Source organism: Lucilia sericata, unplaced genomic scaffold, assembly GCF_015586225.1.
Source record: "Lucilia sericata isolate MDLA Ls3-8-SP2 unplaced genomic scaffold, ASM1558622v1 Contig000009F_arrow, whole genome shotgun sequence".
Taxonomy (NCBI): domain Eukaryota; kingdom Metazoa; phylum Arthropoda; class Insecta; order Diptera; family Calliphoridae; genus Lucilia; species Lucilia sericata.
Window position 1 is genome coordinate 1,113,359 of NW_023994049.1, and position 14,354 is coordinate 1,127,712.

At 35.3% G+C, this 14,354-nt stretch overlaps 1 protein-coding gene and 1 pseudogene across 5 annotated transcripts; both read right to left on the reverse strand.

The window, feature by feature from the left end:
- Positions 1–2,512: 2,512 nt before the first annotated feature.
- Positions 2,513–4,595, reverse strand: LOC119603437 (annotated as a pseudogene).
- A 737-nt stretch (positions 4,596–5,332) lies between these two features.
- LOC119603054 lies at positions 5,333–14,037 on the reverse strand. Of its 5 annotated transcripts, none has more exons than XM_037954938.1 (12): positions 13,720–14,037; positions 13,331–13,621; positions 12,965–13,175; positions 10,845–11,285; positions 9,097–9,401; positions 8,612–9,023; positions 8,336–8,551; positions 8,184–8,279; positions 7,964–8,126; positions 7,410–7,894; positions 7,218–7,307; positions 5,403–7,061 (listed from the first exon to the last, which is right to left on the reverse strand). In XM_037954938.1, exons 3-12 carry the CDS (start codon positions 13,112–13,114, stop codon positions 6,387–6,389), a joined length of 3,033 nt encoding a protein of 1,010 aa, XP_037810866.1. In that variant the 5' UTR covers positions 13,115–13,175; positions 13,331–13,621; positions 13,720–14,037; the 3' UTR covers positions 5,403–6,386. The 5 variants fall into 5 exon arrangements, with proteins under 5 accessions (XP_037810884.1, XP_037810866.1, XP_037810858.1 ...); XM_037954930.1 differs by having other exon boundaries at positions 13,699–14,037; XM_037954948.1 differs by having other exon boundaries at positions 13,886–14,036.
- Between the last annotated feature and the right edge of the window lie 317 nt (positions 14,038–14,354).

A 14,354-nucleotide genomic window follows, 5' to 3' on the forward strand; every position in this document is an offset into this window, starting at 1 on the left:
AAATATGTATGTATATATGTATTATATAAAATTACAATGAGTACTTACCAGAGATTCACAATATTTTCAGCTATTTTTGTAGATAAATTGACAGAATATGTTTTTACATATAAAACACTTCATATTAAAAAACATTAAAATTCGTATTTATAAGCACAATATTTACAAGTACATGTATACATACATATTTATATATTTAATATTTTGACAATCAAATTTTCTTAATTTTCAATCTTATTTATTTAAATAATTATTTGATAACAAAAACACTTTTAAGGGAAACACAATGTGAAATAATGTACACTAAGCAGAGCTTCGAATTAATCAATTCAATTTGAGCTTAATTCACCAAAATCCTAATTCAGAACATTTTTAATTCTCAGGAATTAATTTAATAACTTAATTCAAAGGCTTTCAGTTTATTTCAATTCATTCATACTTACACTAAATTCATTCATATTTGAATGGTTCAACTTTTCTTTAATTCAAATCTACTCCAAATTTAATTACGAAATTTTTTTAAATTTAATTTGTAGTAGATTAAATGAAACCCCTTTCGTTTATAGCCAAAGTGTTGTATCTCAAAAACTAAAATTTTAACTTAAAAGGTTTTTCAAATTTTAAGTTTTTTATATCTATATAAAAGAGTGTATGAGTATAAGTTTTAAATAACTTATTTTACAGCTGATATTTGTAAGTTTTGTATAATAAGAATGATTATTCTGACTAATAATAAACACAAATTCTGTACACAAGAACATTTTTCTATTTTTAAGTTATAACACTATTGCTGCAAACAAAGATACATAAATACATGGTGTACCTAATACACTCCTCGCCACTTGAATAGCACATATATCAATTTTTTTCAAAGCATATATTTTTGGATCAGGAATTTCTGGAAACTTGTTTTTCCCCTCATTATAATATTTTTTGTTCTGAATAAAATGTGATACGAATGGTTGTCATGTCTGTAATATTTGATTTTATATAATTTTATTTGTAAATTAACCGAAAAAAGCTACTGTGAAAAATTCACCACTTGAATAGAACATCCCCCAGAAAAAGCGATTTTTTAGCAACTTTTGCAATTAAAACTTATTGATTCAGATTATTTACAACGATATAAATTAAACTAAGCTATTTTAGTAATGTGTTGAACCTCCTTGGTTGACTAACACTTCACAAATCCTGTTTGGAAGTGATTCATATAGCTTGGCCATGTAATTCAGTTGTACTGTGTTGTATTTTGAACAGTGTCGCATACCCAACAACTTGGGGTATGGATAAAGAAACATTGTTAGCTACATATAAAACGATTGGTCGGTCAGTGGTTAATTATGCTGCTCCAGTGTGGTCACCATCGCTCAGTGATACCAAGTGGAGAAACATTCAAAACTGCCAAAATGCCGCCCTAAGGACTGTAACGGGCTGCTTACAAATTACCTCGGAACATCACTTGCACGACGAAACGAAGGTCCTCCCAGACAAGGAACGCAATGTCATGTTGACTAAACAGTTCCTCTTGGGATGTCATGGGAGGAGTTATCCCAACTTTAACATCACACAGTTGGATGCTCCCCCGAGATATGTCAGGAAGGATCTTCGTATATACGAGGAAATCATATGCAGATATGTGCAGGATCCATTGGATCAGTCCTCGTATACGGCAGCTTTGAACGACTGCGAACGCGGTCGCAGGATACCGCATGAATGTCGTACTTGGAGGTCGCCCTCCAGACACGGAAGAAAACCTGCCGCAGAAAACAAGAGTAGTTTTGGCACAAATACGATCGGTATGGAGCAACAGGCCCAATGCCTACTGGTCACGTATAGATCGTGTCATCCCCAACGAATGTCCTGCATGTTGTCAGGGTCCTCATGACACCTACCACATATTCAACTGCCTAGCCAACCCTACTTCGCTCTGTCCAATGGATTTATGGACGCATCCAGTTGAAGTACCCCAATTTTTAGGCCTGGACATTGATGTAGAACCTCCCAACTGGATTATTGTATAGTTTCAGCTGTTACATATATACGAAGATCCTTCCTGACATGCCTCGGGGGAGTATCCAATTGTGTGATGTTAAAATTGGGATGACTTCTCCGATGACATTCCTGGAGGAACTCTTTAGTCAACATGACATTGTGTTCCTTGACTGGAAAGACCTTCGTTCCGAAGTAATTTGTAGGCAGCCCGTTACAGTCTTTAGGGCGGCATTTTGGCAGCTTTGAATGTTTCACCACTGGGTATCACTTAGCGAAGGAGACCACTCTGGAGCAGCGTAGTTAACCACTGACCGGCCAATCGTTTTATATGTAGCCAACAAGGTTTCTTTATCCATACCCCAAGTGCTGCCGCAGCACTTCTTTCTACTTCGCAATTTGTGCGTGATTGCAGTGGCGTGAGCTGAGGAAGTAAAGAGGCTATCAAATGTGACCCCCAATATTTTTGGGTGGTGCACTGTCGGAATTTGGACTCCATCGACCACGATGCCAAGGTTTAGGTTTACTTCCTTTGTCCAGGTGGTAAAAAGTGTTGTTGACGACTTCGATGGTGATAATTGCAGGTTACGCGCAAGAACTGATGTATTTCGTGGAGATAACCATTCACCAGAACGCATAATTCATCAATGTTGTGGCCCGTCGCCATGATTGTACAGTCGTCCGCATATGAAATCACTTCCACGCCTTGTGGAGGTGCGGGGAGCTTAGAGAGGTAGAAGTTAAACAAAAGTGGAGATAGTACTCCACCTTGAGGTACGCATTGTTTAACTCTACGGGGTTTGGAGCGTCTGTCTCTAAACTCCACGAACGACTGACGGCCACACAGATAATTTACGATCCACCTCTTCGTGTTGTTGGGCATTGTGGATTGCAGGATATCCTCGAAGAGTGTGGCGTAACTGACAGTGTCGAAGGCCTTCGACAGGTCAAGAGCCACTAGGACCGTCCTTTCACAGGGCCTCTGCTGATTTAAGCCTTGTGAGATCTGAGTGGCAATGGCGGTTAATGCTGTGGTGATGCTGTGCATTTTGCGGAAGCCATGCTGGTGACGAGCTGCTGTTAGGTGGCTGCACAGCTGGGGGAGGAGAAGCGCCTCAAGAGTCTTCGCGACTGGTGATAGGAGGGAAATCGGCCTGTTTGATTGTCGGTATTACAAAATGCAAAAGGCAAAATGCGCCCGAGCACCCTTCAGGGTCGGAATTGGGGATGTCTGCAAACTTAATAGCGACCCTGTCATCCTTCTTCGTCGGGTTGGAGAGAGATCGAACTGTAGACCACAACTTACTAACACCCGAACTCAGGTTGCAGTTCTTCAAGTGATCCAGCCATCTTTTCCGCTTGTCCTCATTTACCAACCTGCTGATTTCAATGTTCAGCTGGGTGAGTCTTGGATCACCTGGGTTGGTATTTCGGATGTCATCTCTTTCATCTGCAAGCCTGGCTGCTTTTGCTGGGAAGTGCGGCCGTACCACGGATATACGACCAGCAGGTATAAAGCGAGCAGCTGCTGAGATGACAGTTTCACGGAACTTCCTCTCTGAATGGTGTACGTTGGAGGGAAAATTTAGATCACAGAAGTTGCGTTCGGTGAATTCTCTGAAGCCGTGCCAGTCTGCTTTCTTTTGGTTTACGTATTGACGGCGTTCAGAGACGATAAAATCGTTAGGTCGATCCAGAGAAACGATTATGGGTAAGTGGTCTGATCCCAGAGAAACTACGGCTCGCCATGTTGCTTAGTTGATCAAACCAGCACTCGCTATGGTGATGTCGGCGAGCTAGCGCAGGTACCCATAATCCGCGTGGGAACATCATCATTGTAGGTGGACTCATCAATCTGTTCCGCCAGCAACGCACCTCTCTGGTCTTCCCCTAAAGAAGAGTGCCAGAGCTGATGGTGGGCGTTGAAGTCCCCTAGGACAAGACGCATATCGCCGTCTAACAAAGTCCTGATGGCGGGACGGTAGCCTGCTGGACAGCTGGCTAAAGGCGTAATATAGACATTATAGAGCACTAAGTCAGTTTCTCTCGATCTAACTGCAATACCTTGAACTTCAAGATATTGGTCTCTGGAAAAATAGAGAAAGAGCTCTATACTGCACGGTGTTGTGAATGATGAAAGCAAAGGCCCCACCGTTACTTCTGGTGCGGTCTTTTCGGAGAATGTTGTATCCGTTAGAACTTTGTAGACTTCGTTTCGTCTCCTGGACCGCAGCGACCACGATGTTGTTGTGCTGCATATATCGGGTTATCTCGGAAATTTTGTTTTGGAGGCCATTGCAGTTGAACTGCAATATGGATATCAACCCAGGTCTCCGGAGTGCAATCGAGAGTGTTAGCGGCGACGGTAGTTGTTGTTGCTGCTGCTGTTGTATTTGCTGCCGTTGTTGTGATTGCAAGGGAGAGGGCGGAGGGGTAGCGTAGGAAGATGACGATGTTGTTGTCGATAACGCTGATGAATCTCGTCGTTGTTGTAAGCAGCATGGGGCGATCAAATTTTCCGACCACTCTCGATGATCGTTAAGTCCGGAGCAGTTGCTGAGATGACACCAGCCCAAACAAGAGTTGCACCTTAATTGGATGGACATATGGTGCAGTCGGTTCTGGCAAACTGTGCATGCGGAGCAGCAATGCCGGAAGATGTTGCTGCGCTGCAGAAAATTGTATTGTTGTTGCTGGGGTTGACAGCCCTTGGTCGAATGGTCGTAGGTTTTGGTTAAAAAAGGTTATGCGCCATATGCGCAACACCACTCGGAAACCGTCGCCTAAAAACAAAAAAAAAAAATAATAAATAAACAGGAGAGAAGAATGAGAACCCAAGGTGTTTTAACCTGGAAGTTTTACCAAATCGATTGCATAAAGAAATAATTGTGAGAGAATCTGAGTCTCCCTATAAAACCAATTCGCCTGAAAAAAATAGTAGACTGCGAGAGTTAAGTCCCGCAATTTCTCCCAGTTCGTCATGGAACCTACATATTTCCTAGCCTTTTTACTCTTTTAGGAAAGTGGTAAATTCAATCGACTCTAGTTCCCCTGCATCTTCCCATATTCTGCATTAGTCCGGTATATTACTGCCCGACTTACTGACAATGGATATAAATGTGCAATGTTAAGTTAATCCAATCCATTCTACTATTCCAAGACTGGTTGATGATGTCAAGGATACTCTAGTAGCATGCTCATCAACTTATTTGCATCGGTATCGCAAACTATTCATCAGATTCAGTGCAGTGATTCATTTCCGAACAAACGAAAGTTGCTCGTAATGAAGTAAAATGTAGCACTACAGGTCTAATCTATATAAATAATTAAACATAAAATTATTATGCAGTAACAGTAGTAATTTTATTTTTAATTTTAAAAAATATAGTCGAAATACAGAGTTGTTTTTATATATGTTTTTACATATTTTTATTTTTTATTTGTTTTGTTTTAATTAAAATAAAGTAATAAGAAAATTAAAAAATATATATTTGTAAATATATTTAAAGTAAAAAAATTCATAATAAAAAAAATTAAAAGATCTACATACATATTTGAAAATTAAATCTTCATTTCCGGAATGAATAGATCTATTATATTCTAATACAATTGATGTTGATTGATAACTTGTTATATGTACTTGTTAATAAAAAGTAGAGAAATTTTAGAATACTAAACATAAATTTAAATAAGGAATCTTTGTTTTTGTAGAAAAATACAATAGATTTGTTTTTGTTAATTTTGTTTTTTTTTTTCGGTTTATAAATTTTTCTTTCTTTCTTAAAGAAATAAAACGTAATAATTGCAATAATATATTTTAATATCCACATAATACAATACACACACATAATATGTATCTATTTAATTAAAAACAGGAGTTTTCATATTTTAATAAGTATTTTCTTTTCTTTTTTAACTTCATTTGTTTAAATTGAGTTGAGTTGATTTCAGAGATAATTTGTTTGGTTTTTCATTTTGTTTTTGTATTTTCTTTACTATGAGAAACATTTGTTAATATATGTATGTAATATTAAAAATAAATAATTATGAATAAATAACAATTTATACACATATAATATGTACGAATGAACAGACAAACTATAACCATGACTTGGAAAACATTCCTCCCGGGTCTCTTCAACGATAATGCGATCTCTTTTCTAAGTCTTTCAATAGAAGGAGATAGAGGAAATATGGGAAGAAATAAATGATGTACGAAAGGCAAGTAAGTAGGAAGAAAAGAAGATGGTTATGTCTTTGATTTTTAGCAGCCTATAGTTTCTTTTCCTTTTTATGAAATCAGTATAATGGTTGAATAGAGGATTCTTTCTTCGTATTTTTTATAACAAACAACATCAAATCTCTACCAAAAACAAACAAGTAAATCATAAAGCTGCCTAAACATTAGAATGGACGCCAGAACTACCGGAGCCACCAGTAATGTTGGCAGTAACTGGTGCTGAAATTGATGAACCTGTACGTACAACTCCTCCGGTATGACCAACTGGAGCCATTGTTGGCGCTGTAACATTCTGCAATGTTGCCCCATCATTGATAGCATTTGATGCTGAAGAAGTTGCTTCTAATTTTAGTCTCATTTCTTCTTTCCGAGTCTGTACGGTAAGTAATTCATCGCTGAGATCGTTGCACAGACGCAATAAAAGATTATTTTGTTCGCGTAAATGACGCAGTACTTCAGTCATATTATTATTATTGTGTTCCTGTTTAAACGAAACGTGACGTAACGTTTCACTAATTGCATTCACCCTCTTTTCATAGAGTTCCGAATTCGGTAATGCAGTTGCCGTAGTCATCGCTGTAGCAGCAACTGAGCCAAATGGTGTTGGTGCCGGCCCTATTGGTGGAACTCCACTCGCATTGGCGGACAAAGATGTTGGCGATTGAGAGTTGCGTGGAGTATTAGGTTTGCGGTAAACTTCAAAAGCCGATACTCGTTGATTCGATTGCAATGAGAGTCGTGTTGGTGGCAGTGCGCCAGAAGCTGTTTGAAGATTTCGTCCCGCTAAATTTTGTGGTGGCAAGGAATGCATTTGTTGGGGTTGTAGATCATTCTAAATTATGGAAAAAATTATTATTTAATGTTAACGTAAGGATAAATAACTTTATTTATTGAAACGAAATATTTAGTTCAGTGTAATAAATATTCCTAGTACGTATGTATGTAGATGTGTACATTTTACTAAGAATTAAGAACAAAAAATACTTACGACTCCGGTCCCAATGTTGCCATCGGTAAAATGGGTGAAATCAGCAAATCCAGTTGATGTTTGTAAATCAAAACTAGCTTGGGCTATTATCTATTAATGAATGAAAGATAATCATTATAAATATAAATATAAATACATGTATAAATATACATATGAAGTATGTAATAAGAAACACCTAAAAATAGATCTTACCTCAGGTTGTGGTTCACTTGGTGTACCAATTTTAAATTTATTCAAATCTAAACTGCTACTGCGGCCATGGCGGTGAGGCCGTGGTGGTGGCAATGGAGGAGGCTCTTTTTTATTTACCAGCATTGAAACAGATAAATTATTATTAACAAGTCCACTGCCAATACCGCCAATAGCATCGTGATCGCCAATTGCATTCGGTATATTACCAGCAGTAATCGGTTCACGCTGTGGTGGTGGTGGAATAGCACCAATGTTTTTTATGGGTAATTTCTTAGCTTGAGGCCTTTGTATGGCTCGCAGATCATTATTTTGCAAGGAATCACGATGTGGTTGAGTTGTGCCGGCAACGCCACTGCCATGGCTGTTAGACGACGATACTGAAGATGATTTCGGACTTGATTCACGTACACACGCACCAGCTCCATCACTAACATCATTATTATGTTTTTCAGCAGCACCAGCTGTTGATGTAATAACACCGCCTGCTTCATATCCCAACATTAGTTAGTCAGATTTTTAACAATCGTTTTTGATAAACAAAAGAAATATCTTACCGACTGGAGTTACTCTTAATGGCACTGGATGCAAAATCTGAGGATCGGAAACGACAGCTTGAGCCGTACGTTGCATATCAAAGTTAACTGGTTTTGGACCAGGACTAGAGACATTCGATGTCGGAGATTCATTAAATTTTGTCCATTTGTTTGGTTGTACATCCTTGTGACAATAAACACCTTAGTTATGAAATATTTTTAATTATTAAGAAGTATTTACCTTAGCCCACATTATAGGAGGAGGGGAGGAAGTTGGCGCAGTAACCTCTGTAGCTTCTGCCAGTGGTGGAATTGTCCATTGATTTGGTTGTACATCCTTAAAAAAATAATTATACAGATGAGCAATCTTTATACTAAAATGAAATCACTTACCTTAGCCCACAAATTAGAAGAAGGAGAAGATGTTGCTGCATTAACTCCTCCCCCAGTGGGAGAATTTGAAATACTTTGGAGTTTTAAGGGTAACGGCGGTGGAGTTACTTTTGGAGAATTCGAAATACTATGGAGTTTTAAGGGTAAAGGTGGTGGAGTTAATGACTTAGGGTTTGATGTAATAGCGTTAGATCCTTGGCGTGAACTTACACTAGCCTGTAAGAGTAAAAAAATAAGTAGATAAAAAGTGAAATAAAAAAAAAAAACAAAACAAACCTGAGATGATGTTGAAAGTGTACTTAAGTTCATAACATTATTTTCATTTAGTCCCCGACCACCACTATTTGCTCCTACAGCAACGGCAGCATTTATTGTAGCATTGACCCCTATAATTGTATTATCGGTATTGTCTTCATCGTCGTCGTCATCCAAATGCAAAAGATCCGCCTCTGGTGGATCGGCTTGAGATGTCATTTGACTGCCACCCAATGCAGTATGTTGCAGCACATTTGGATGTAAACACACCGGCAGAGTAGCGGGCAAAGGAATATTGTTTCGACGCAATACAACCAAATGCATTGCTGCAGTAAATTCGGCCAAGCTCAGAGCACCATCGCGCGTTACATCACATAATTGCCAAATGTGACGCAATTCTTCAACGGGAATTCGCGACTTTTCGAAAAATACTCTAAAATTAGATATTAATACAAGTTGCAAGAAAGAAAGAAATTATAAGTTATTTTTATAACATTTCATCACACCTGGCAACTTGTCCAGATAACAGCCCATTTGGATCATGCTGAACAGCTTTAAATTGTTTAAAGTAGTATTCTCTCTGCTCGGGTGTAATTTGATAAACCGTTTCCAAGTCTGTTTCATTTTCATCATCACTACTGTGACGATCTGAAGATTCCTCCTCTGTGCCTAATAGTTGTCTGTGCTCATCTCCCAGTAATCCATGCCAAAGGGTTTCTTTGGCCCATGGTCGCTCAGCCACACTATTAGTAGGCGTTGGGCTATCACTATTCGTACTCCACGCCTCTGGGGAAACACCACGCCTATGATGCTGATTTTTTTGGTTTAAAAAGAAAATTTTAAATTAACAAATGCGTAATTTTTTGTTGTGAAGTAAATATTTGTACATATTAGGTAAATTTTATATTCTGATCGGAATGGTTTCAATTCTGTATTATTATTCCGATTGATTTTAATAAAGCTTTTTCAAATTCCATTTATTTATTTGAAAAATAATTTTAATTTAAAATTGATTTTGTTTAGCCATGCCACACTCAGTGTAACCAAAGCTTGGAAAGAATGAATTCTACTTGGAATTAATTCCCTTATATTTTTAATTCGGCTTTCAATTTTTGAATGTACCATTCTTTAAAATCATTCTTTGAATTTAAATTCTAAAGCTGAATTCCTTGGCTTTATATTCCATTGAAGTAATTCCTAAGAGAATTCATTCTTTATAGGAATGAATTCAATTGAATTATCATTCATATTTGTTTAATTCCTTCTATTACAAATTGAATGAAAGAAAAAAAATTTAATTCAATTTTTAATATACAGAATGCTTTTGAATTATAAAACAAAACTTTCATTCAATCTATTTCAAATTGAATGGTTGAAAAATTTTTAAATTCAATTTGTAATAGATTGAATTCAAACAAAATTTATATCATTCAGAGGGAATTTAAAAATCAATAGGAATTGTTGAAATTTATTTTAATTCAATTTGTAACAGATTGAATGCAAACAAAATTAATTCATTCAGAAGGAATTTAACATTCTATAGGAATTAATTCATTAGAGAATTAATTCAACTACATCGAAAGCTTTAAGAATTAATTCTATTAATTAAATCAAAGGGAATGAGTTTGAAGAATTGTTAATTCTTTAAAATATAACTCAATTTCAAAAAAAGAATTAGGGAATGAATTCTTTTAGAGCTTTGAGTGTAACTTTTGTCGTCGTAGTCAATGGAGTGCAAATTTCGAGTAGACTTGAATAATTGCCGCCGTAAGGACTGTTAAGGATTGTTGCATGCACAATTAACTCTGAACACCACCTACACGACAAAACAGTTCCTCCTGGGATGTCATTGAAAAAACCTACTGCAGAATACAAGAATAATTTTGGCACAACTGAGATCGGAATGGAACAACAGGCTTAATTCCTACTGGTCCTGTATGACCGTGCCATCCGTAATGAGTGCCCATCTTGGGGTTAGATTAGCCCTACTTGACATTGCCAAATGGATTTATGGAAAATTTAATGTAGCAAATCACACCGAATATGATAGTATTTATACTTCAAATGATTATTATTTATTATTAGGTTCGAAATAATTTGCAATTACAGTTATAGAATGTACGTTTTTTGTCAAATATTTTATAGGTGTGAACAAAACTTAAGTATGTATTGAATAAATTTTATAAAAAAGAAATACTATTGTGCAAATATTTCACCAGTACTTTTTAATATGTATAATAAATAAAGAATGTACCTTGTTATGGCCGCTAACTCCAGCTACACCTTCCTCACCGCCACAACTAGATTCGCCTTGTTCTACTTCGGAATCAGTGCTCGGTACATCTGAATTTACTGCAGATATTTCCGGCTGGTGCGTAGCAGACGAATTTCGACGCGACCCCAAGGCATTAGCATCGGACCATTCGTATAATCGTTTTAAAGAGTTTCTTCGGTCGGTTACTGGGGGTGGAGGTATTGTGTGGTGATGTTGCTGATAGGTATTCGCCATTTCCATTTTATTCGATGAGGACTCTGCCCAACTAAATCGTGGCAAAGGTAACTGCACCGATGCGGCTATCAATTCTTGCCTTAAAGGCATCGATGCTTGATGGGCTGCTATTAACTTGAGACAAGAATAGAATTGTACACGGGAAACATGTAGGGCAGTGTCTGGTATTCCAGCTAAAGATGTAATCTAAAAAAGTGCAGTATATATCAAAAAGAGGATAGATTTTTATCTTAATAAGAATTAATTAATAAGAATATCGTTAATTGCAATATACATATTTGTAATATTTGAAAATTTATTTTTAAACAAAATCCTTGTAAATGCATTTTCTTATGCAGATTTTAAAAGTTATAAAACTCATGTTAGGTGAAAAATTTTAAATTTGGGATTTGAGGCCTCTAGCTGTTATTAGTTTTGCGGATTTACGAATATGAATATTAAATTTATATGAGAGGTGCCACGTCCACTATTTTTAACTAGTTCACCAACTTTTTTCCAAAATGTGTATATGCATTAGGGTTATAACTTTAAGCAGTTTTTCCAAACATCAAAAATACTATAACAAGGCCTTATAGAACGTGAACAGATGTTACGAAATATGACATTATTTATTCGCGATGGTGAAGAAAGTTTTATATAATTTTTTCTAACTGAGAAAAATAAGTATTTTTGTAAGTTTTGCATTTTTCGATAATTGTCTTAATGTCACTCTAGTACTAATACTAGATCTACAGACACTAGTACAAATTGGGTTAGAGATTATATGGAAAAATACTAGTACTAGGAGTAGTTGAATGGCGCCACTTGTAGACTGATTTTTGTTTGACATGTGTTGAAAAAAATAAATATTTTAAATTATTAAAATATTATTTTGAAACATTTTGCATAAAAACGATATTTTCAATCATATTCCTTCAAATGAGACAATAAATAGTGCATGCAAATTTAGGTCCGGTTGCAAGCAAATCCCCATATAAGTAAGTGCGTCTATTAAATTTAAAAACTGCAATAAGTTTAATATTTGTTTTATCGTACGGCAAATGTTTCTATAACGAAACCTGAATAGAATTTTGGGACACAATAAAATCAAAGATATCAACGTTGGTGATCGGATAGAACCAGAATTTCTTCAAACATTCATATTGAATTGTTAGGTAAATGTATTTACAATATTTTTTTATTCTATTTTTTATTGTATCTTTAGAAAAAAAGGAGGATTGCAAAAGAGAAAACCACCAATTATGGAGACTTTTTATGAATATTAAACTAATATCAAACTGGTTCTAAAGAACCCAATTAGGTCCAATTTTTCAAACACACTCATTGTTAATTTGATCATTATGATGATATAGGAAAGTACAGTTTGGTACTAGTTCCATTTCCTGCTGGCTACATACATATGAATATCCTCGAAGTTTTTTCAAATAGGATAATCTTAACCCAAAATATAAAATGTAATGTTTTGGTATTCTTACTTATTTGTCGGCCTTGTTTAATAAAAATGAAAGAAATTTATAGCCTTTAGTCCGGTATTGAAAATAAATATTAAACCTTTAAATACAATCTATAAGAGGTTTTGACCTGCTTTTTTACCGTTTTATTCATTTAACAAAATGAGATGTCCCAAACATTTTAAAATTTGTTAAACAAAGTTTAAAAAACTCTTATAGGACTATTGAAAAAAATCAATATTTTTCGGATCATAGCTGAGATCAGGTTCACGTTATCTTATAAGGTCAAAAATTCATATATACCTATACATACGCGTAATTGTAGATTTATTTTTTGTGCAGTGCATAGGTATCTTTATTGGTCGAAAATTACCGACGAAAATTTCAAATCGAAATCAATTTATACATATTTACCTCCAGTATCTTTTCGTTGGAGAGATTTGCAGAACGATATAATTCTGATGCTTTGAGCATCGGAATTTTACCCGTTTTCTCTTCATCACAACATAAGAACAAATCACCATAGTAACGGCTTTCTGTTTCGGTCAATGAGACCTCTTCCATGCTGACGATTAATCTTGAGGATGGTGTCGGTTTTCGAGTAAGCTATGATGACGACGCTGAGCTATTGATGATAATAGAAATAAGGCAATCTATATTCGATACATATTGAATGAAATTCATTTATAACACAGAAATGTACATGCAAACAAAAATTAACGAATGCATGAATAATTTTTAGATTTTTTTTCAATTATTTATTTTGTTCATTTCGGTTACCTGTTTGAATAAAGACAAATAATAATTATTTTCGGAAATTTGCAACACGTAAGTGTAGTACTATAATATCTGCCCCCCTATATTGTAGATGAATGCCTGTTGTTGTTGGCCAATAAAATCTTGTACAATGAGCCAACTCGATTTTTTCTTCAACTACTACTATACAAACACTTTTTTACAAATGCTTTTTATCGTATTTTCCTTTTTACAAGTTTCTCGTAGGAGTTATTTTCACATTTATTTCTTCTTTACAATTTCACAATATTCCTATAGAAATATTTATGCTAAACGCTGTTTTAAAAAAAATTTTTAATATTTAATTCGATTTTTCACAGAATTAATAAAATAATAAACTCAATTAGTTTTACTCCTTTTTTCTGTCCTCTCACTTTTCCGACTTTTTGCATAAAAAGGAAAATGCAAGTGTCAAAAATGACAGTATTTTGCAAGAGGTATTATGACACTTGTTTTAAGACTTCATTCTTATAATCTTCTGGAGCAAATTATGTTCCAGATTTTTTTATGAATACGTAAATCTTCTTCCAAAAAATATACTTAGAAGCATAGATATTCGAAATATTAATAAGAAAATTATTTTTTGTTGTAATTTGGCTTTTTTAATTATTTTATTTTTTATTTTTTCGTAAAGATGCCAGTTGATTGATTCACAGAATTATTATTTTTCGGCACTATGACATTTCTTTCGCAAAGTGAAGTTAATTAAGCGATTTTCTTTACAACTTAGCGGATATATTTTAGGAGGAATTCTAGCGAGTTCTCGATGAAGGCACATTGCACAAATATTTGTAGAAATAATCTTACAGTAGAGCAGTTACACGTTCAAGTTTTTGTTTTGTTTCATATAAAATTGCATCTGTGATGAATGCTGCAAGCAATTTTACTTTTCAAGATGCCAATTCATTTATTAACAATAATAATTCATCTATCTGTGGGCTAGATATTTAGGAACAAATCTAGACCCCTGAAACAGTTTTTATCGTGGTAATTTTTTTTATTGTTTTTA

What these genes read in the sequence shown, in the direction of transcription:
- LOC119603054 (XM_037954938.1), bottom strand. Translation starts at nt 13,114, where the DNA reads ATGGAAGAGGTCTCATTGACCGAAACAGAAAGCCGTTACTATGGTGAT. An exon ending in CCAACGAAAAGATACTGGAG is followed by an intron (nt 11,286 to 12,964) that starts GTAAATATGTAT and finishes GCACTTTTTTAG; the next exon opens with ATTACATCTTTAGCTGGAAT. An exon ending in CACTTTCAACATCATCTCAG is followed by an intron (nt 8,552 to 8,611) that starts GTTTGTTTTGTT and finishes TTACTCTTACAG; the next exon opens with GCTAGTGTAAGTTCACGCCA.